At 38.1% G+C, this 23,362-nt stretch overlaps 1 protein-coding gene across 13 annotated transcripts in view; it reads right to left on the bottom strand.

Annotated features, from left to right (window-relative positions):
* The window catches only part of SATB1 (SATB homeobox 1), a 158,614-nt gene that overhangs the window by 83,993 nt on the left and 51,259 nt on the right, over positions 1-23,362 (bottom strand). For 8 of the 13 annotated variants that reach the window (XM_053261224.1, XM_053261227.1, XM_053261226.1 and 5 more), the window contains 4 exons: positions 21,832-22,067; positions 17,857-18,033; positions 17,134-17,260; positions 16,293-16,416 (listed from right to left, as the gene is read on the bottom strand). In XM_053261224.1, the coding sequence (XP_053117199.1) occupies positions 16,293-16,416; positions 17,134-17,260; positions 17,857-18,033; positions 21,832-22,042 (639 nt within the window). In that variant the 5' untranslated portion in view covers positions 22,043-22,067. Of the gene's footprint in view, positions 1-16,292; positions 16,417-17,133; positions 17,261-17,856; positions 18,034-18,136; positions 18,156-18,233; positions 18,253-21,831; positions 22,068-23,362 lie in introns of those variants that run through there. The other 5 variants (XM_053261230.1, XM_053261232.1, XM_053261231.1 and 2 more) reach the window with 3 other exon arrangements.

Below are 23,362 nucleotides of genomic sequence, written 5' to 3'. Positions count from 1 at the left end.
CTTTCTCAGTCATATATGAGGGAAAGAGATTAAGATCAAATTATGATTTGAATAAAGTACCATTTCTCATTACATCCTAACTTAGGAAACATAGTTCCCTCAATTTAGATGCAACAGGAAACTGTGGCTTATTCAAAACCAAAAGCAGAAACTGTCAGTATGCTTCCCTCATGCATGAAGGAAAAGGGGAGATAGAGCACATTAGCCCCCGATTTGCCAGAGCTAAGTTACAATAGCTCAGAGCTCAGTTACAATAATCTAAACCAGGCATTCTGAACTGGGGGTATATGTACCTCTAGGGCAGTGTTCCCTCAACAGGGGTACTTACAACAGGGATACCCAGATGTTGTTGACTAAAACTCCCATAACCCCAAGCAAAGGCTATTGTAGCTGGGGATGCTGGGAGTTGTAGTCAACAACATCTGGAAATCTCTGTTAGAGGGAACACTGCTCTAGGGGTTATTGAAGGCTCTCCAGGGAGCCCTCTGAGCCCTCTGTCTCCCCACTCTACAGCCACGCTTTTTGTTCCCCATCTGAGGATTGCCAGGTTGAAACCAAAACATCCCCAGTGATGTGTATGGTGCAGAAGGCAAGGAAGGACAGTGAAGACGCTCCCGATTGGCTGGCTTATCAGCCTACCTCCTCCCCTCAGCCTGATGGACACGTTTCCACCAGAATTTATGTATATCTATGTAAACCGCTTTGGAAACTTTTGTTGAAAAGCGGTACATAGATATTAGTTGCATTCATATTCATTCTCTCATGTAGAGAGCTGAGACACCTTATTGAAAACTAAATCTATTGTGGCAGTCACTTTCATTCACAGACATAAATCTGAAACAAATTGTCTCCAGGAGAGGGAGGAATGATGGGCAGCATTCCTCCTCCCCTCAGCCATCCAGAAAGAGAGGCTCAGCAGCCAAGAAAATGCTTTTCAAAAAGTTCTAAAAGAAGTTTAAACAAAAACTTAATAGAAAAAAATATGACAAATAAAGAATGTTACTCATGAGTTGAGTAACTCATGAAATAAGTAGGACAAGCAAACTTGCAAAAACTACACACACAAAATTTCTATGGGGTACCTGAGCTGAAGGTTTGCAACAGGGTAAATTGGTTTTAAAAGGTTGGGAACCACTATCATGATTGATAGCCTACATCAGGCTGATATGCCGCTGGAGTAGAGTAACAATGACTCAACTACCTGGTGACTTTTCCCTAATTAAAAATGAGCTGGAAAATGGCACCACAATTGCTGCTCAAGAAAAGCTGCAGCAGATTATGTTCCTAAAATCTCTGAAAAGTTCTGTCAAAACACACACACACACACACACACCAGAAACTCCAGCTATCACAATGAAGTTATATACAAGTTATATACTTCATATATACTTATATGGAGTATGTATATGTATGTGTGTGTGTGTGTGTGTGTTTGTGTGTGTGTGTGTGTTTGTATATATATATATATAGATATAGATATAGATATAGATATAGATATAGATATAGATATAGATATAGATATAGATATAGATAGATAGAGAGAGAGAGAGAGAGAGAGAGAGAATAGAAGAAAAAGAAATAGAAAAAACCACAAAATATAAAGATCTACAAATTGAAATTGAAAGGCTGTGGCAGAAAAAGACCCAAATAATCCCAGAGGTAATTGGTGCCCTGGGTGCGGTTCCAAAAGACCTTGAAGAGCACCTCAACACCATAGGGGCCACAGAAATCACCATCAGCCAATTAAAAAAAGTAGCTTTACTGGGAACGGCCTATATTTTGTGACGATATCTATAATAACCAACAGTATTGATGATAAAATTCAGCCATCCCAGGTCCTTGGGAAGGACTCGATGTCTGGATAAAACAAACCAGTCAATAACACCTGTCTGACTGTGTAAACAAGAAATAATAATGCTGCATTAAAAATGCTAATAAAAGAGCTGCATTAATAATGAACAGAGGGAAAATAAGAAAAACAGAAGGAATAGAACTGCCCAATGGAAGCAAGATCAAGAACCTGGAAGAGAAAGAACCTTACAAATACTTGGGCATTCTCCAGGCTGATAACATCGCACACACTGAAGTTAAAAGAAAAATTGGAAGTGAATATACCAGGAGAGTTAGAAAAATCCTAAAGTCCAAACTCAATGGCGGGAACACCATACAAGCCATAAACACCTGGGCTATACCTGTTATCAGATACACTGCAAGAATAATAGACTGGACCCAGGCAGAGCTAGAGACGCTAGATCGTAAGACCAAGAAAATAATGACCATCACTCATGCTCTGCACCCCCGCAGTGATGTAGATAGGCTATACCTCCCTTGCAGCTCAGGTGGAAGAGGAATGCTGCAAGTCCATCAAACAGTAGAGGAGGAGAAAAGAGGCCTTGAAGAATATATCAAGGACAGTGAAGAAGATGCACTTCAAATGGTCAATAACGTGAAACTATTCAACACCAATGAAACAAAGCAGGCCTACAAGAAAGAACAAGTCAAGAAGTGAGCAGAAAAATGGAAAAAATAAGCCACTGCATGGTCAATATTTGCACAATATAAGTGGAAAATCAGACATCACCAAGACCTGGCAATGGCTTAAGAATGGCAACTTGAAGAAAGAAACAGAGGGTTTAATACTGGCTCCGCAAGAACAGGCACTAAGAACAAATGCAATAAGAGCAAAAGTCGAAAAGTCAACAACAAACAGCAAGTGCCGCCTTTGTAAAGAAGCAGATGAAACAGTGGACCACCTAATCAGCTGTTGTAAAAAGATCGCACAGACTGACTACAAACAAAGGCATGACAAAGTAGCAGGGATGATACACTGGAACATCTGCAAAAAATACAAGCTACCTGTAGCCAAAAATTGGTGGGACCATAAAATTGAAAAAGTTGAAAAAATTGAAGATGTAAAAATATTATGGGACTTCCGACTACAAACAGACAAATATCTGCCACACAATACACCAGATATCACTGTAGTCGAGAAGAAAGAAAAACAAGTTAAAATAAACGACATAGGAATACCAGGGGATAGCAGAATAGAAGAAAAAGAAATAGAAAACATCACAAAATACAAAGATCTACAAATTGAAATTGAAAGGCTGTGGCAGAAAAAGACCCAAATAATCCCAGAGGTAATTGGTGCCCTGGGTGCAGTCCCAAAAGACCTTGAAGAGCACCTCAACACCATAGGGGGCCACAGAAATCACCATCAGCCAATTACAAAAAGTAGCTTTACTGGGAACAGCCTATATTTTGCGACGATATCTATAATAACCAACAGTATTGATGATAAAATTCAGCCATCCTAGGTCCTTGGCAAGGACTCGATGTCTGGATAAAACAAACCAGTCAATAACACCTGTCTGACTGTGTAAACAAGAAATAATAATAATATTCAGATAATCCCTTTTGGAAAGATGCCATTCTAAAGTAGATAACAGTATAAATGTATAGTGAATAATCAGTCAGGAAAAATGAAGCAATGGTAAATAAACTGCTTCAGCATAATATCAGGTTGTGGAAATAATACAGGAAATTCCACAATGAACAAACTGTGGTTTCAGAATTTGCAAGTCATGATACTAAGTGCTAGTCAAAAATATTATATTGAAAAAAAGTCTAAAATATTTGCACAAATAGTTAAGGTAGCAACTCCTATGTAACACTGAAGTGCAATACATTTCTTTTACTTCATTCAGTTAAAAGTGGAGAAAACTAATACACAAATATATACAAAATAATATAAAAAGAAAAATGGCTGTAATCCAGAACAAACTGCTTTAACATTGAGCACATTTGCAGTAGTGCGGGGTTGGCTTAGCTGTGCTAAAAACGATGAGTGCTACAGCACTCTCGAACAGAAGTTCCCACTGAAATAAGTCAGCTGAGTCTTAGCTGTTTAACTGTTGGGCAACCACAAGCTTGCTTGCAATAACACAGCACTAGTCTGGAATATAAACTCCAGACTTAGACCTTCTATAAAGTCCTGCAGCAAGTGGTTTGTTGCTCTGGATGTCAGCCAGTAAAATTTAATCTTTGTATTTAATACAAAATTAAACATGGATTAAATTAAATTAAAATTAAATATTCATATTTGTAAATCTCAATAAATAATTTTTAGTTTATCTGGTTCATATGTAACTGGTAGCAGTTCTCCATGATTTCAGCCCAGGGTCTTTCCCCGAACACCTGGAGATGCCAGAGACTGAACCTTCTACATGCAAAGCAACTGCCCTACAACAGAGTAGGCCTCTTCCCACTACCCTACTCTCCCATCTACGAATCCTTCCCACACTCAAGGTAGTGTAAATGGGTTTCCAGGTACCTCCTATCCAAGCACTGACTTTACCCAGACCTATTTGTCGTCAAAGTTGTTTTACCCTGTGCTTTCAGACCATGCCTGGAAACATCTTCCATACATATCCAGGGTGCTTTACAGTCATGAGTTAAAAATAAATTTGATGTACGTATAATTGTTAAATTAATTATTTAAGATAAACAACTGTTAAACTAGATTTAAATATTTCTGTAGTAAAAGTTTTACTTCAACTGGTAGTGTGCTCCAAAGGCTAGACAATAACACAAAAAAGGACTATCATGTTAAAATTCTAGGTTATGTTCTTTATAGTATTTACAGCATTCTATGATAAAATTCTTCCAACCAAGTGTAAGGTGGTTTTGAAAAGAGTTCGTTAACCAGCAATTTCTCTATTAGATTAAAAGTAAAGTGAGGCTTCTTAGGCTGGAAGAAAATATGTAAATAAACCTTTACATAAGATGTAAAGACAGAACATTAGCAAACAGCAAAAACACAGTCAATATAAAAAACATCACTAACTACGATAATACCAAACCATATTGAGGTGCATACTCTTAACATTTGATAATTTTCTATTATGTATTGTCTCTGACACATTTGTCCCTACATTGAACAACAACTTGTTTTACTTTGGGCTCGTCACTCCAGCTCACAATTATCCTGCCTCTCTTTCACACTCTGACCTTCTAAAAAAATATCAAGACATCTTCTACATAAATTTTGACAGAAGTGTCTAGAAGATGATTACATCTCCCCAAATTTCAACTTCTGGTAGCTCCCATCAAGCCATGGCTTGTAAAATTGGGAGCCAAAATTGGATTGGGAGCCAATTACAAAAAATTGGGTGCCCTTTCCCCATTCCTCTTAATCACCTTGTAAACCTAATTAAAATCCTGTTTTCAAATCCTGATTAAGTGGAGAATCCTTGATAGTGTTAAAACATTTTCACATCAGTACAGAAGCAATGCCAATCTATGGTTAAGGCAGATAAGGAAAGGGATGGGGATTTGTTCCAGAAGGAAGAGTGTGTATGTCCCAAGTCTGATTTGCAAATTATAGTTTTCAGAGAGACACATTGTGTCTGCACTGAACATGAACATTTTAATGACATGAATACTTTTTATTGTATTTCCAAGAAGCCATCTACAACCCATCCCCTACATGAATTCAATATTTATATAAGATGGCTGAATAAGATGCCTTGATATTTCAATAAAGTCTTAGATGTAAGAGAGAAGTTATTTGTGTCGGGGGGAACAATGTTAAGTAAGACTATATATTTTTCATTGCAGTAGCAGATATAACAAAGGTCATACATGGTAGGAAATTTATCAGTGTTAGGACTGGTCAATTGTGTGGATAGATATGGTGCAGTTCTTATAACTAAATTAATGTTCTTTATTTAGGGTTTGAAGCTTCTATTGCTGCTTAATGTTCTGTCTAAGTATCTGCACTAGACCTTAACATATTCGTCATGTGTAGCTGATAGCCTCCAGTTTGGGTGAAAGCAACTTGCATGTTTAAGTCTCCTCCCACCTCTAAGGTTTACTTACGTTAAAATTAACTTTTTTTTATTTCACAGTAACAACCTTCAGGCCAGCTTGACCACAATGTTGTGAAAACACTGTCAAACATTATTTTAAAGTTCCCACATAACATGGAAACAGAGGTTTATAAATTAAAAACAAATAGCATATTAATGCATACAGCTTAAGGCAGTACTAAGTAGTAGATGTTTAACAAAAATTATTGTACAACTATATATATTTTTGCTTTACTAGCCTGCCAGAACCTGAATTGAGGCCCTCAAGGTTCTGTGCTTTTCTTACTGCGACTGATGACATCTCTAAAACACAAACCTGCATATAATATGCATGTCCCTGTTCTGTAGGTGTTAAACATGACTTTAGCTCTTGCAAAAGCTTAGGTAGGTAAAAGTGAACTTTAACTGTTCTGTAGTATAAACATTTATGCAAGTGTATAGAGACATTCTTGTACAATCCTAATCCCTGGTCCCATTAAGATTACAAGTGTATTGAGAAACTAGCATTTGAGAGTTCAAATACTTAAAATGATCAAATTGCCACAACTTTAAAAAGGAATCACAAAACCTGCTATTCATATTTTAATTTTACAAATCAAGGCCTTTTTTTTAAACTGAGAAGCCCTCAGCATCATCCAGTTTTAAGAGATTCAGCAAGTGCCTTTAGAGCCAAAAGTAATGTAAATACAGGAGAACCTTGTTATTTGTGGTTCTGCATATCCATGGGCTGTCTAATAGAAACCAGTTTCCAGTATCTGTGGATACAAAAGGGTTAAAACCCAGGTATCCCCAGTTCCTAGAGGACTGGAAGTGACCACAGAGGTCACTTCAGCCCACCATTTTGTCTTCAAGAGCTATTTTGTGGCTTGTTTCTCTTTAAAATGGACTTTCCCCAGCAATTTTTCACGGTTTCGGGGGATTTTGTCTTTTTGAGGGCATTCCAGGGCACAAGGGAGGGGGATTCCTGGACACATGCAGACCCCGAAGAACATGCTACAGTAACCTTTTCAATTGTTTTCCCTCCACTCTGGAACCCAACCCTCCCCTTTTCTCATAGAAGTAATACCTTGTTACTTGCAGTAATAGCTGAGGAATGGAACCCAGGCGAATAATGTGGTTCTCCTATGTTTTATGGCTGTTGAACTAGAGAAAAACGTTACAGTTCTGTTGGTTAAGAAAAATTCTATGCTCCTAATCCAATCTGTCTCTTCTTGAATTAACAATTGAATTTCACAGTACCCAGATTTCTCTGAACAGTAGAGGTTCCATAACGGTAGTCTTATCTCTTGCCCAGGTAGAAGAAGCTGATTTCCCCTTCTGTGGGAGCATAGCTTTGGTGTCCCTCACTAACAGAAATGACTCTGGTTAACCTAAATTTCCGTCCTTCCTTATTTCCAAAGTTTCTGATTCCCATCTACTATGGTTGCCATATTCAAGCTCTCCAAATCCAGGCACTTTAATTTGCATGTTATGCAAACTGGCTTGCAAATAATTTGCGAATTATGTAAATTATCTGGTGCACTGTTCAGTTGACTAGTATTTGCCCTGGATATCTACCAACAAGAGTTTAAAAAAAAATACTCAAAACCAAAATATCATCTATAGGGGGGAAAACTGGACTAAGTTTGAGATATTAATAGCAGCAAGAGAATAAAAAACACACTGAGCTTTTCAGTTAAGGCTGTAATCCTATACACACTTACTTGGGAAAAGATCTGATTGAAAACCAATGAAACATCTAAGTAGGCATGCATGGAATGGATTGCGCTATAAAGCTAAAAACCATAAAAACGTGACAATACACAGGTAGGCAGTGATTTGCATCAAAATCAGCTATCCTCTCCACTGCCCTAAAGAAATCCCCTGAACATGGAGTTATATGGAAAAACATTAACTTCACTCTGCCATTTTCATATAATTATTTTGAGGAAATCTGACATTCCTCATTCATTCCTCAGGCGATCTGTTCCTAACTGTACATGTTTCCAGTGAACAGGGGTTAGAGGAATATGCCCAGGACACAGCAAAGGAGACTCTCTCTGAGCTTCCTTATCAACAGAACAGATTTTCTGTCTATCTGAATGGAGGTAAAGCACAGAATAATTGTCTTATCTGCAAGGCGCATCTAACATGTAATTAGTCTCATGGTATCTATATTTGTAGTCCATGCAGTTAAAGTTATTTTAACATTTATTATAACATTTAAAAAGTCTCTATTATAGAAGGGGAAAGCGTTAGGAATTGGATCCACAGCAAGACTTGAGTTTAGCCTAGCTATCTGTCTGACAGAGTAGGTTTCTTGTGTAAGAAGAGCATAGGGTAGCATTCAAAAAGCTTGAAGTGGTATAATGCAGGAAAAGCTTTACTGGGGGATTATCTTGAAAGCAAACTGTAGTGTGTAGACAACAAGACTGAAGTCTTATATTGATTAATATGGAGAAGGAACATGTTAGAGAAAGAACAAGGCTGTTTTAAGGTCTATCGTTCATGAGAGCCATTAATTCAGAGCCTGTAACTGGATGCAACCCACAAAAGGCTGCTAAAACCAAAAGGAAACAAATCTAGCAGCATTTTCTAAATGTATTAAAAAGAAGAAGCAGCAAGAGGGTTTTGATTTTTATTTTTTAAAAACATTTCAGGTGCTTTTGAAAGGCCTGCTGTTGGCCTTTCCTCTTCGCACTCTACAGTCCTCCATCCATCACTTTTTTTCATTTGTGGATGGCTTTTATCCCATTTTCATCTCTTCTTCCTGCACTTACATTCCATCCTTGAAGATGATGCCTCTGCCACAACTAAAGCCCTATACACCAAGCCTTTCTGCCACTAGTGTTCCTTCTACACTTGGGTAAATTTTTGGAAAATACATCAAGGAAATCTGGTGCTGAGGAAAGCCATTATAAGCAGGACAAACTTCAAGCATTTAGGTTCAGCTTCTTCACACAGTACATAACATATCTATGGAATATATCTCTTCCATGGGATGTGGTGATGGCTACTAACTTGGATGGCTTTAAAAGGTGCATAGAAAAATTCATGGAGGACAGGTCTATCAGTGGCTAATAGTCTGGTGGCTATAGGCCACCACCAGACTCAGAGGCAAGATTCCTCTAAATACCAGTTGCAGGTAAGCAACAGGAAGGGAGAGGGCATGCCCTCTCGTCTTGGCCTGTAGGCTTCTCAGAAGGCATCTGGTGGACTACTGTATGACACAGGATGCTGGACTAAATGGGTCTTAGGCCTGATCCAGCAGGCTGTTCTTATGTAAGGTTGCCTGCTCCTGCTATAAGTAATGACTGCGGGAAGTGTAACTCAGCAGGAACCATATCTTCCCACATTGGCCCTCATTTTTATTCATTCATTATTTTTAATTTTTTTAACATTTCTATTCCGCTCTTCCTCCAAGGAGCCCAGAGCAGTGTACGTAGTTAAGTTTCTTCTCACAGCAACCCTGTGAAGTAAGTTAGGCTGAGAGAGAAGTGACTGGCACAGAGTCACCCAGCCAGTCATTACACAAGACAACATACAAGGTAGAGTTTTGATTCATAATGGCCGGCCAGCTTATATTTTGCACATGCAAATTTTATAAAAGAGATGCAAAATAGAGCCAGGATGGTCTAGTAGGAGCTGCAGGTTAAGATCCCTCTCAATCAAAAAACTCACTAAGTGGCCTTTGGCTGAGAGATGGTGACTGGCCCAACCAACATCACAGGGTTGCTGTGAAGATGGGTGGGGGGCATGTATGACACCTAAGCTTGCTGAAGGAATGATGTGGTTAAAAATGTAAGCCATGGAAGAGCTCTGATGTGCATAAAAATGCACTACAATCTAATGGGATCACAGGGCTTTCTAGAGCTTGAGGCAAGTGAAGCATGTTGCTCCAGAAAAATCTGATTTTTCTAAATAAATAAAGTTGTTCCTTTAAAAGCATTGAGGGATGTGAAATACAAGGTCTTAGACCTGTCTGAGGACAGAATCAACTATTGCCTGTTCTAGTCCTCAGGCAAGTATCATTTAATGGTCTGGTGATAAAGCACTCTGTGTCAAGGGAGAGAAGGAATAGCGCCTTATCTGTCCCCCCGGCCTCCCACCACCATAGATCAATGGAACAGGGAGAGGGGATAGCTTTTGAAGAACTCTGATTAGATTTTCGATTCAACTTGGACCCAGTTTAAGTAAATTCTAATATATTATATAACTATATGCTATGCAAGAACTAATGTTGGTTGGGGCGATTTATGAATAAGTAGCTACATGAACTCTTCATATTCAAAATAGTGCCAAAAATGTTACTCACATGCCATCAAGTCACCCAAAACACAATCTTCTCATATTACAAGAAATAATAGTTGAGGCAGTCAGCACCAATACTATGATTAAGAATGGACACATCAGCTGCAGAAAAAGAGAAATATCCTTGTGCTAGTGCAGCGATCCTCACTATTTTGCAAGCAGGGGCCATGCTTGGAAAAGACTTTCAGTGCAAGAGCCATTTCCCCAGTGCCAGTTAGGAGGATTTTTTTATTTTATTTTTTAAAGAGAAACAGAGTCTGGTCAAGCCTCAGCACTCACTCAGGAGGAATGCATGAAGGACTTCACTTTCCAGCGCTTCATGCAAACCTTCCAAGACAGCACTGGGGCTCGAGAGGGAGCTGCTACCGGGGGCGGGGGGAGGTACAGCACTTCGCAGTGAGTATAGTTATTTCTGCACAGTGCCAAGGGAGCTGTTTGACTTTGGTTGAAACTTTGCACAGGCCTAATACACATTGTCAGGGAGCCACACTTAGTTCCATTGACTTAGGGTCAATGGGAGCTCCCACAGGCTCCTAGGCCTTGCAATGAAGAACACTGTGCTAGTGATGTCTTTAAATATTTTATGCTTATATGGGTGTGGATCTATACAAGACACTCCTGTTTTAAAATATTTCATGCCAGTTATTAGTGAAATACTCAGCATTTCTATGAAGTTAACTGTGCTTATCTGAGAGGGAGACATTAATGGGAATAAAGACCAAGTAGTTGGATTTGTTAATCATATTGTGACAACTTATTATGTTCTCCAGGATACTCCTTAAAAGTTGGGATTCTTAAGTCCCATTGAAATTAATGAGCCTTAAACTGGTTGTGACAAACTTGTCTCAATGATTTTTAATGATGCTTAATCATGACAAACTAGCTTAACCCTCGCAGAGCATCTGAACACTAGTACTTGAATGCACCCCTCACCCCCTGGCACAGCACTCCTCAGCTAAGAGATCTCTCCACCCTCACCTGAGCTGCACTCCTGCTCCTCCTCCTCAATCCGGTTGCTTCCATTCCCCCTCACCCTTCTTGAACACTCCTTCATCCCTTTACTCCATCCCCCTCACCCCTCTTGGTTGCAGCTGCAGCACTGCTGGCAACTATTGGCCAAGCTGCAGCCCCCTATCCTCAGATACCTCTCAATCCTCATCCGAACTCTGCTCCTGCTCCTCCTCACAGGAGCAGCAACTGGCCGGACCCTTCCTTGCTGCTGCTGCCGCCATGGCTACTCTTTCCCCTCAGGCCACTGACAGGCCCTTCCCTTGTCTGCCTGCCTCCGCCAATGGTCTCGGTAGCCCCGAACAGCAGCAGTGACTGGGCCCTTCCTTGCTGCCAATAGGCGCTGCCGCCACTCATTCCCCTCAGGCCGCTGACAGGCTTGGGCCTATTCCTTGCCCTTCCTTCTTCCTCTCTTCCCCTCTCTTCCTTTTCTTTCTTTCTCCGCCACTCACTCTTCCCCTCCTGTCTCTCTCCCCCGCTCTTCCTGAGTTAACAGATCTTTTAGATTATATTTCCTCATCTAATTCACATAATGGCAGCCTCCTCATGAAGGGGCTCTTTCCTCCCTCATGACCCCTCTCTTCAGACCCCTGCACACTATCCTTTTATATAGAGAGACAAGATTCCTCTTCTCTACAATCAAGGACATCTTCTGACCAGTAACAGTTGCATTCCAACTGTCCTTAACCATCTCAGGCTCCTCCTCCCTATCTACATATGGAATCCCCACTGCCCAATCAGGTGCTTCTGCTCACAAACTCTTTCAAGAGCTGCCACACTTGGGATTAGCCACAGGTACATCTTAGAGAATTATAGATATAGATTTTCTTAGGAGACAACTCTTTTAGTAGAATGATCAAGGAGGCATTGTTGCTACTATAAACAACATATCTTGATGGAGAAGAGGCAACAAACACTATGAATACATATTCCTCCTACCCACTGCAAGCTTATAAGACCTGAAATAGAAATTAAGCTGGCCCTACACTGTGGAAATCAACACCGGCCCCTCAATTCTGAAGAGCGCAGCAATGTGAAGTAAAAAATTCTTACACAATTTCACATGCAGATCTTATCTCAATAATCATCTCTACTACAAAGAGCATACAACTTGTTATTCAATGTCCAAATCAACATATTTGAAACACAGCAAACATGTTACTATAGAGCAGCCTGTCCTGTAAACAATATGTGATTTTGTACAAGTGATGCATACATAATATCCAGCAGACATCATAGAAGGCTCTAGCACAGTGACAAGAGAACAAAAGTGCTCAGTCACAGTACTTTAACTTTCTCTTTAATTTTTTTTTTAAAGCAGAACATACATTTTTTTCAGGATGCATAATTTCCACAAAATGTAAAAGATTACAAGTCAGTGTCCCAGTGTTTGCCTCAAAGACATGCAATGATTACATCTTCGTTCCAAAAGGTATCACACAATCTATTTTTTTAAAAGTCATAACAATGTATAGGAAGAAGAAATGGAACTCAAGCTCACTACTGTATTAAAAAACCTAAAAGCTCCAAACTCTTTTAATGATGATGAGGTGAAAATGCTAACAAAAACCTGAAAGAGGGGTAAACCAGCACAAGTTACAGGGTTGATGTGCCCCAGGGGCTGAAAGACAATTTTGCTTGGTACAAAAAACTTTGATTAAATGGATCATCAGTTTTTATTTATGGGAAAATTTCTCTTTATGGCTATAATAAATCAAGAAACACAACTGCTGTCTAAGGCTGCGATCCAAAACACACTGAAACTTACATCCAAGTAAACATGCATAGGATTGTGCTGAATATTTGTGAAGTAACTTCATGCACAAAAAGTCAGTTTCCTTTTTAAACGACAACTTTGGCAGCGGGCGTGGGGATAAACTTGGGTGGCAATTGCCAGGCTTCTTAGTATTTCTATTGCAAAGCACAATTCAATTTTGAATTCAGCTTGTGCATAGCCACACACCACCTTTTCCATGCATAGTGCTTGTATGTGGATTATTTCAATAAGGCAATATCCTCAATTCAAAAATAGTTAATACTTCCCAAATAAAAAACTCTATGGCAGGATTCAGATGCAACAAGAAATCATGATTTCTTGATATGAGGATGAGACAAAATAAGCCTCCAGCTCACACACACTCAGACACTTTTGCATATGAGGGGAGGAGACTTAAAGCGTCCTTTAATAGTTTGAAACAAACTACAGTTACTCATTATGTATGGAAACTCCGGCTCATTTGAATCAGTTTCCCGTATTTTTATGTAATGGGAAACTGGTTTGTTACCAATGCTAGAGGAAGCATTAAATCACTTCTCTTGCAAGAGAAGGGAAGGGGAACCACACAAGTCCATGGTTAGCAACCAACAATCGTATGTTACTGCATCTGAACCAGGCCTTTGCCTCCTTGAGCTGTAAAAAGTTATAGCATTGATATCAAGCATGCAGATCAGGCTGGAATGTAACCTTTTCCACAGACTATATCCTGCTTTTGGGGTGTGTGTGTGTGTGTGTGTGTGTGTGTGTACGCACACACACGTCTTAAATAGCCTAAAGAGTTGGGAATTATTTAAAAGGTTCTGTTTTGCAGATTCTTGATTTCAGCACTCTCAAGTGTATTGAGAGTAAAGCTGTGTCTCATTTCAAATTATCCTTTTAAATTAATGTTACTCTATGGATACTGGGAGTATTATATCATATAATGGGAAAGTACAGATATAAAACAAAGACAGGTTTTCCATTTACAGTTTATCATTACATCTGTGGACAAACTGCAAAAACACATCACAAGAAGTAGAATATTGCGCCTTCAGATGACCAAATTGTTTTCCATTCACCAGCAAATAAAATAAAGGCAACCTACAATTTCAATTCTAGGCATGCTCACTTCCAAGTCAATTCAATTAAATGAAAGGACTTCCAGGTATGCATACATATAACAATCTGCAGCCTCTATCTGAAAACAGTATAAACGGGACACATGCTTGCATGCGATTTACTCATTTATATCCTACTCTTCCTCTGGAAATCTCAGGTCAATGAATTTGAGAGTCGCAGATATTCTTTCATCCAGCCGGATAAGGCCACCGTATCTTTAAGGATGCCAATTTAGATCAACAACCCACAAACGCTTTGCATAGAAAGCTTTGCAAACACACTTAGGAGAACAACTGCAGTGGAGCCCGACAGCTGGAAACAGTTGGCCACAACCCAGGAGGAAATTAGAATATCCAGCTGTTACAACTACCTCTGGAATACAGAGGTACTTCCTGGGCCCCATTGCAGGCTCTTGTCAGAAAATATACTGAAGAGCAGCTGCACCGAGGAATAGCCCTAGGGGAAGGTTTGTTCTTCTCCCCTTAGGAGCATCACCACCAAGGAGGAGAGTGATAAAGTGTGAATGCAGTTTTTAAAATGCTTTATTATACATTTAATATTTGTAAGCCAATTTGGGATCCAGAGGTGAAAGGCAGTATAATAAATACTGCTAATTTCTAGTTATTGAAAATTAACCAATTCCTATGATGCATCCACTTGATTAAAGATAAGTAAACTCTGAAAGAAGGCAAAGGGAAGGGGGACCACACAAGTCCATGGTTAGCAACCAACAATCATTTGTTACTACGTCTGACAGAAGTCTCTACCAACCTTATGTACTACCAACAGTGGCAGGACTTCCACTCAAGAAATGGTAGTAAAGAATGTTTAATACTTTAAAAGGTATATATCTTCTTCAATTTTTATTCTCCACAAACGGAAATTATCTAATTTAATTTAATCTAATGGAATTTGCAGATCAGCAAGTTTCTCCTCAATTATTGCAGACTGATCCTAGTCAAGGTTTTCTTGTAAGCAAGATCCATTAATTCCAATAGAACACGCTTAAAAATCTATGTTCAGGATTACACCCTTAAAGTAACTAAAGTTAAACAACTCACATCCCCAGTCTAAATGCAGTTGAACCTATAGAGAAATCACTGGCTGACTATTCAGCTATGAATCATAGCAGAGTTTGAAGAAATGAAATGCAAACCATGAATTCTGTAGTTTAGCTAGGTGACCATAAAGATCTCCAAGTCAACAGTTCTTAGCCAATAGCCTCATCCCTGTGTACAATATTTGGGACAACAATACCGGCCTAATTTATATTGATGATAATATATGTGAACTGTTTTAGACAGTGAGGGAAATTTAGAAAACAAAAATACATGCCTGAGAAGGTATTGGTGAAACTGAAAAGGCTTTCAACCACCTTATTAGTTTCACTGAAGACCAGTTAGTGGGGATGGTGACAGAAATGACTGTGCACCAGATGCCCAATCAGGTAATGAAAGCACACTGAGCCTGCTAATAGCAACCAGACAAGTAGGAAGAGGAAGGGGTGATTAAAATGTGATAAAAGTCATCCAGAAAAAAGTGGTAGAGGACGACAAAAGCACTTCAGATAGAATCTGTCTTCACTGGCAGTATAAAAAGAGGTTGGATTAACACAAGCACAAGAAGGTTGAAGGATCATAGTCCATCTTCTAACCTTCAATCTTTAAAAACAACAACCCAATATTAACACATTTTATACTGCATTTATGTTTGTCACACCTGCACCTACCAACACTGGCCGAAGGCCGAAAGGCACTTCGATAACTTGTGAAATCATACCTACACACTACACAAATGCTAACTATTATTTTTTTATTCTAGTAAGTTTCTTTCATAGTCTAGAATGTCTAGAACACATTCATTCACATGGAATGCCAGAGACTTTATGAATTAACATTTTAAACCAGTTTGGTTTATATAACCCACATGCAAATGCAGCAGTAGTTCTGACAAAGTCAAGAGCCTTTTAAATACTGATACATGTCCTCAATTAAAACAGTTACATAGAGCAAATCAAAAATTTAGCGGGGGGGCAGTGAAACTGCAGTTTGGTATGTATTTCAGTGTAAAGACTTTCAAGGGGCAATACACCTCAATAGTTGATTAAAAATGAATTCAGCACATTTTAAGAGCTGATGAGTTGGTCAAGAGAATATGCATTTTTGGCAAAGCATTCCAATGGCAACAGCCTGCAGAAACCTCAAATTGCCTACAGGGTTTTATTATTGACTACATGTTACTCTAAGTACCTGTGAAAGGGGACATTCCTTGGCCAATGAACTCTGGTTCATATCCTTCAGTAAGTCCTTCAGAGCATTTCTTACTGTTGTGTGAGACCATTGTTCAGGAGGCAAGTCTTCCAGTTTAGGGCAACTATTTGAGACACAGATTAGAAAAGGGATTATTACAAGATTGCATTCTGCTGCAGAACATTCCTTTAAGACAGACAGATTTCATTTTGCGCATCAAGCAGATGCATCTGGAGATTGCTCTCAGTCTCCTGATTGTTCCGATTAGTTAATTACTTTATACAACACATCTGCTGTATTGATGCATGAATTATACATCAGCTGCATGTGGCGACTATTTTTTCATGTTACTTCTACCTTCCTGCTCTGATGCGCTTGGTAAAACAATTTAAGGTGTAATGCCTTCTCACGACTGATCATGAAAAGAATTAATATATTAGCTTTCCCCCTCTTTTAGTTACAGTGAAATTTTAAAACCTAGGCTGCAACAATAAGAGTGAACAAGTCATTCTTTTTCAAAATGCACACAGATGGTGCTGTTCATGATATGCAAAAATATTTTTCTCTTAAGTAAACTTTATGTAAAATGCCTTCTTGTAATGCATCATTTAATTGACTAAAATGCAATATACTTTTAATGAGACACCAAAAGAAAAGCTATGAATCGGAGCTATGCGAATATATGGTTTCTACAATATTGTCTCTTTTTTCCAGAAGAACTGCAGTAACAAAAGAATGCAGGTATTATTTAATGAATTGTATACTTAGTTCAGCAGGACTTGGCCATTCACAATATTAAACTCTAGTTTCTAGCCAGTGCCTAGCACCCTGCATAACATACCTGTGTAGCTGGATTTTCAGGGTGACCACATGATAAACATCTTGTAACATGTCAGCTACTGTAGCATCAGGTGCATCTGTCACATAGGAGAGGGGAACTGGGTTCCATTTCCCAACCTGGATTAGCCCTGCACAAGATAGTAATGGCAAGAAAAGGGTTTTTAATCTTAAGGCCAATAAAGACAAGGAAATCGGTAAAACAGTTCCTGAATATAAGAATTCCGATTATGAGAAATTATGTAAATACATATTTTTATTTTTAAACAAACAGACTACTGAAATTTTTTTCCTTCCTGGTAGCTGCTAATAAGTGGCAAAGAAGCCATAGAGAATTTCCTTAAGTGAATTATTATACTGAATACTGGGAAGTACACAGCTTTTAAAAAGGAACAGAAAGAATGACTCAATCCAAGAAGTTGGTTTCCCCACAAGTCTATCTGCTGAAATTTGTCTTTTCTACACTTATGTGTGAATCCTCAGCAGTGTAATTTACTAAGCAATGAATCAGTTGAAATCATTTAAAAACAAAGCCATAATTCTGCATTCCACACAAACAAAATACAAGCTAAGAAGCTCACATGTAAGCAAAATTATTTTACTCTGTTGCATATTAATATTAGCACAGCATTCCTGAAAACATGGAACGCCATGCCCTGTCCTTCCCACTCCTACCCCCCATAAAAGTAAATACACATTGTTTTGCAATTTATCAAGACATATTTACCTTTCGCTTGGGCAGCAGAGCTATGAGAATATCCAAGTGATAGTAATGCCATTTCAATCAGCTGGTTGAATAGCATATCCTTCCTTACCAAAACAAATTCTGCATGTTCCTCCTTGCAGTCATACTCAATGGAATTTTCATAATGTTCCACTACACAGAAAACTGGAAGCATGGTTCCTGCAATATAATGATATTAAGAAATTAAACTTTGCATAGTACTTACTTGTACCTTCTGAATGGGCTGTTAAGAGAAACATAATGTAGGTGAAATGTTACCCACAGATTCCTGCCAGACAGAGAAGACATCACATTCACAAATTTAGTAAAATGTTATAACACGTATAAGTATAGGTTTGGTCTGCTCTAGAATTCAGTACCTGCTTACAAAAATAATAAGCTTGGTTGCAGAGAAATAATGTTGGTTGTCCCTATCCTATCTGATTTGTTGAGAGAGCCTGCAGTGTGACTACTTAAATACATACTGCAGAAGCCTTCAGAGTAAGCCATTGCAATGCCATCTACATAATTCTGTTTACAATAAAACTTCCTTAGTAGTGCCAAAAATACTGAATTACTAATTGTTACAAAATTTCACCTTTGTCTGGCTGTTCTTCAAATTTCACATTAGCAAAACTGTGCAAGAAAATCAAACCCAGTCTAATGCTAATTGATTTCATTGTTTGAAAATGAGCAGGACACACTAAGGCTACAAATAGCAAAATATACACTTTGAACACACCACACACACACACACACACTTTTGTATATACTGTAGCCCAAGTTACTACTTTTATATATACTTTGGGTACCTTACTCTTTTTTACAAAATAAACACATATATATGCTCACTATTGATCATGTTTAATTTTTACTTCCAGGAACTAAGTATTCACTCGCTTTTTATACTGGTGTGATCCTACTATAGTCAAAATAGATAAAAGGTTTATAGATCACACATCATTGATCTCAATGAGATTATAGTAGTATCAGTAAAACATGTTAGGCCTTTTAAACATTTGAATATTTGTAACCTTTAGAAAGCAAGATCCCCAAACTTTTTGCTTTAATTTAAACAAGATATAAAAGATTAGTTGACCACTCTGCATGCAGTACCATTCAAATAGCACTTGTTATAGAAGAGAGGTATGCCAGACTTAAATTGAGGTGGGGGGAGAAGCATAATGTAAACATAACACCTATATCCAGTAAGGCAACAACTAATATATGACCATCTTCAGTGATGCAGATAAGGCCTCTCACCGACCTGAAGTGAAAGCGTTAAACATGTGCTGCACAGGAGCTGTCTCATGGCATAATGCCAGAAGGGCATAATCTTTAGCATAAATGATGGCAAAGGTTACTTTAACAGAGCACCTACTATCGCCAACAGTTAGTCCTACAACATTAATGCCTCTGTAAGCACTGCCCTCTACATTTACAGAAGTCATCTAATCCTGCAAAGGTATATAACACACATCCTGCACTTCTGAAAGTGATTTACTGATGACATCAAGGTAACTTGCACAAAAATGACTTTGTTCATAGTTTTACATACAGCAGAATATTACAATAAAAAGCACCTTTTAAGAATTCATATTTGAACTATATCTGCAGCTAGCTGTTCACCAGAGAGTCAGGCTCTGTCAAACTAATCCCTTCAGGCTTGCTTGGAAAGGTGCACAAACTCTTTTTGGTTTGCTGAATAAGCTCAGCATGAAACACCAGTCTTAACACTTGTGAATATTTTGTATCTTATGGTGATGTATCACTGCTGGATTCTTATTAGGTATTAATTAAACTGTAGAGAATGCTGTAAAAACCCAATACACACACAAATTCACTTGTAAAGCAGGTTTTATCCAAGCTCTGACAACAGGTTTTGAACCATCACAACTAAAGAAGACAGGAAGGGGAAGGGAGGAGAGGGGCACAAACACTTGGAATCACAGTTAAGAGTCTGACTTCAGAATCCACACGGATTCACTTGCTCCATTTTAGCAATACCATCTCATAAATGCTTACTCCATTCTTTCTTTCCACTGGTTAGAAAACTACATTGTTAGAAAACAAAAACAAGCCATTCTTCCAACTAAAAGAGCCTGCCCTTAACTCCAATGAGGTAAGTATGTGACACTTATGTTTTATATTGTAATGGGAAAACAAGTTTTATTGGATATTTCTGTGAATGGTCTGTAAGATACTGTATCTAAGTACAAGTTTCCTTCTTAAGGCAGCAATGTCTCTTGACCAGTCTTTGATATCCACTGTAGCCTACCAAAAAGGTATCATCTGACTACAGATGTTAAATCTCCACAACCTGTCACTATTGCCCTTCTATTAAATGTGAAAAATGTTGGACAGGAGACCACAATCTCAGCAAGCAGATCACTCTTGCAAGTACTTGGCAAGACCTCCAAGTGCAGCAATTTTATAACCTTCTAGTATTAAAGGGAAAGGCACTGGTCAGTTCTCAATGCTAAAAATACAGCATGATTTAAACCTGAAGGCAGTGTTGGAGGTTTGCTGAAGGTTTATGAGTCTATGTAAACAGCACGTCTGCCATAAGAAGCAGAGAAGTCTGTAGAATCCTTGTCTAAAACTGTCCTGGCATTAAAGTTTGTTGTGCAAATATCACATAATACCAGAGACAGCTGAAATCTCCTATTTAGGAATTTATGGAACTTATATATTTGCAGGCGTCAGAAAGTCCTTTTTATATAGCCCCAGAGCTTCACAGAACAATATTATTAATGCACTCTGTTTAAAAAGCAGCAATAAATTATATTTTTAATGCCTTACCCTGGCTTTCTTAAGATGCATACATTCTTGGCAAACAATCAATAAATAGGGTAATCATGAGCAGAGGCCAAAGAATTTGCTGAAGTGCTGTTTTTCCATTTTTAATAGATACAGATCTAACAATACGGACTGCTGTGTCTGTTCATTCTAAGATCAATATATTCTTTGTTTTCGCAAATCCAAGGAAAAAATAAATGATTGTATGATAAATGTTAAGCATCAGAATGAAATACCAGTGCCTTCTAACTCTCTGTATTTTAATTGTCTTCACTGAATTGTACACTTTGCTTAGCAAATGCAAGAAAAAAAATCTGAACTATAAACATGTAGCAATTATACTGAGAAAAAGGAGTGCTAAAACAAATGCCAAATTATATACAGCATTTTTTGATTTAATTTAACATGTCTGCTTTATATATGAACCAAAAATATAATCATGTATACTATTAAGTTTGTTTCAAAGTATTCATAATACAAACACAGCCACAGACAAACTCATACCACAATCATTCATTGGCTCTAAAAGCGTCTTTTTCTTGTGAGAATGTCTAATTACAGCAAACCAGTCACTGAACAATATGACACCCAAGTTGTTCATTGCTCAATAATGAATTGTACTTAAGGAAACAAAGTGCGAAAAATGGTCATCATGAAGGAGTTTTTCCACTGAACATCAAAAAAAGAAGAAAAAAGGAGAGCACGAGCGAGCGCCTAGTGTTACTTTCTTGAAGCCAGCTAGCAAATGCTTTAGAAATGCTGTTGATCTTCCAGTTTTGGACTCTTGTCAGGAGCACAAGCAGAAATCTGTTTCACGAATCTATTATTCATTCATATGCTATAAAAGAGTGTGTTGCTCAATAACCCATACAGAATGAGTTTATTACAAGAGTTATCTTTGACTGGTGGTTGTATTTGGTCTCAACAAGACAGATAAGCAGAAGGTAAGGGATTTTTTTTTTCTATTAAAAAGACTCCACCCTGCAAACCAAGATGCTCCACCCAAGCATGCAGTTCAAACTTCCAAGTGCCATTTTCATCAGAACCAAGGATGAGTACTGGTAGAGGAGAAATGCAATAGAGGTACAAATTATGCAAAATCTTGGAAGTAGGCTTCTTCTAAAAGACACACTATATTATTCAAAAATTAAAACTCCATATTCAGAATTATTGGGTTACCTTTTCTAGTGTGTGTTTTCATCAGGTGTCCAGAGTGTTTTAAAGGCACTCCTTGCATTTTAGTTCCTGTACTTCCAAGTCTTGCTCTTCCTAATGGGCTCCCATTCTGCTCCAAGCGGGCAATTTTGGCTGGTGGACCCTTCGGATCGCTTACATTGTTAGACATTTCTGAATGTTCTTTCCCCTGAGTTGTCTCGTTCAAATGATCCATACTCAGTCCCGCCTCTAAAGATCACCTGCCATGATTTAAAAAAATATATATGTGTTGTAGACGCGTGCGTAGTTTTATGTAGGCAGCTTTACACATGTACATAATACATCTGTATAGCATGTTCACATAATATTAAATGTCTCTTAAGGAAATATACACTCCCAGGAAATTTGCTTCATTGTCAAATTATCTGAAAATGTTAGGGTTATCTTAACCTACTATATACATTGACCAATTCACATACGGGCTCTGTATCTTAGAAATCCAAGAGTGAGAAGAGTAGTTGTGACTGGGTTAGTAGCTTTCATAGAGTAGTATGACATACTTTTCTTAAGCATATGTTCCAAGATTATGATCTTGATTCAAATTTCTTACTTAGTCAAAATGTTTAATAAAGTGGGAGGGGGAGTGTTTTACAACACCTTAGAAAATAAATGAAAGGGATGAAAACTTTTATCTGGGTATGCAACTGATTAGTTAAAAAAATATGTTATATCATGCATATTTTATAGACAAAAGCAGTTGCTTGCTAATCTCTAAGCAGTTTTTTGAAAGAAGTATTTCATTCTATTTTCTACACTAAAAGGTGAATTAGCTTCAGCTAAAAAGAGGTAGATGCACAGCTTTTCCTAAATAGGTAGATCCACTATGTCATCTTATAAGTATCAACTGGAGCAAAACATGGAAGCCTCTTTAGATAATCATAGCCTTCTTGGGCATTGAATTGAAAACCTTTCAGCACCTATCTTTTGAATCTTTTGAGATTAATAATGGAATACTGGAAGAGATGTGAAATCAGGAACAAAATTACCCAAGACTTTTACTCAGTAATGAAGTAGATCGTTTTCCAAATTTAAAATCTCACCACCATGAATGATATATTTAAATGTTTATCATCATGTTCTATGACAAACACAGTACATGTTACAGCTAATTGTTAAGTGCTGTAATAATGGCATGCCAAAAAGAAGATGAGACAGTTCACTTTTTTAAAAAATGAGGGAAGTGTTCTGGCTGAACTTTTATTCTGGATGGATACTTAGTTATTAATAGAGTCTCTACTATCCTGATTAAGTTCTTACTATATTGCCTGTTCATATATGTACAATATGACCAATAAGGACTGGTGACCAATCATGTATGAAGTACTACCCAGATTATTGAACAAACACTTAAAACATGATGAGAGGACAACCATATAGAAAGCAAAGTATTTATCCAACACCATCACTTGATCCACCATCCATATGCACAGTAAATGTGTCACTTTGGCCCCAACTCTGACAAAGTCTTTACTTTGGTGGAGATGCTGTATATTCC

The sequence above is a fragment of the Hemicordylus capensis genome, chromosome 6, assembly GCF_027244095.1.
Source record: "Hemicordylus capensis ecotype Gifberg chromosome 6, rHemCap1.1.pri, whole genome shotgun sequence".
Taxonomy (NCBI): domain Eukaryota; kingdom Metazoa; phylum Chordata; class Lepidosauria; order Squamata; family Cordylidae; genus Hemicordylus; species Hemicordylus capensis.
Note: the sequence above shows the minus strand (reverse complement) of the source record. Positions and strands in the feature narration are given on the sequence as shown.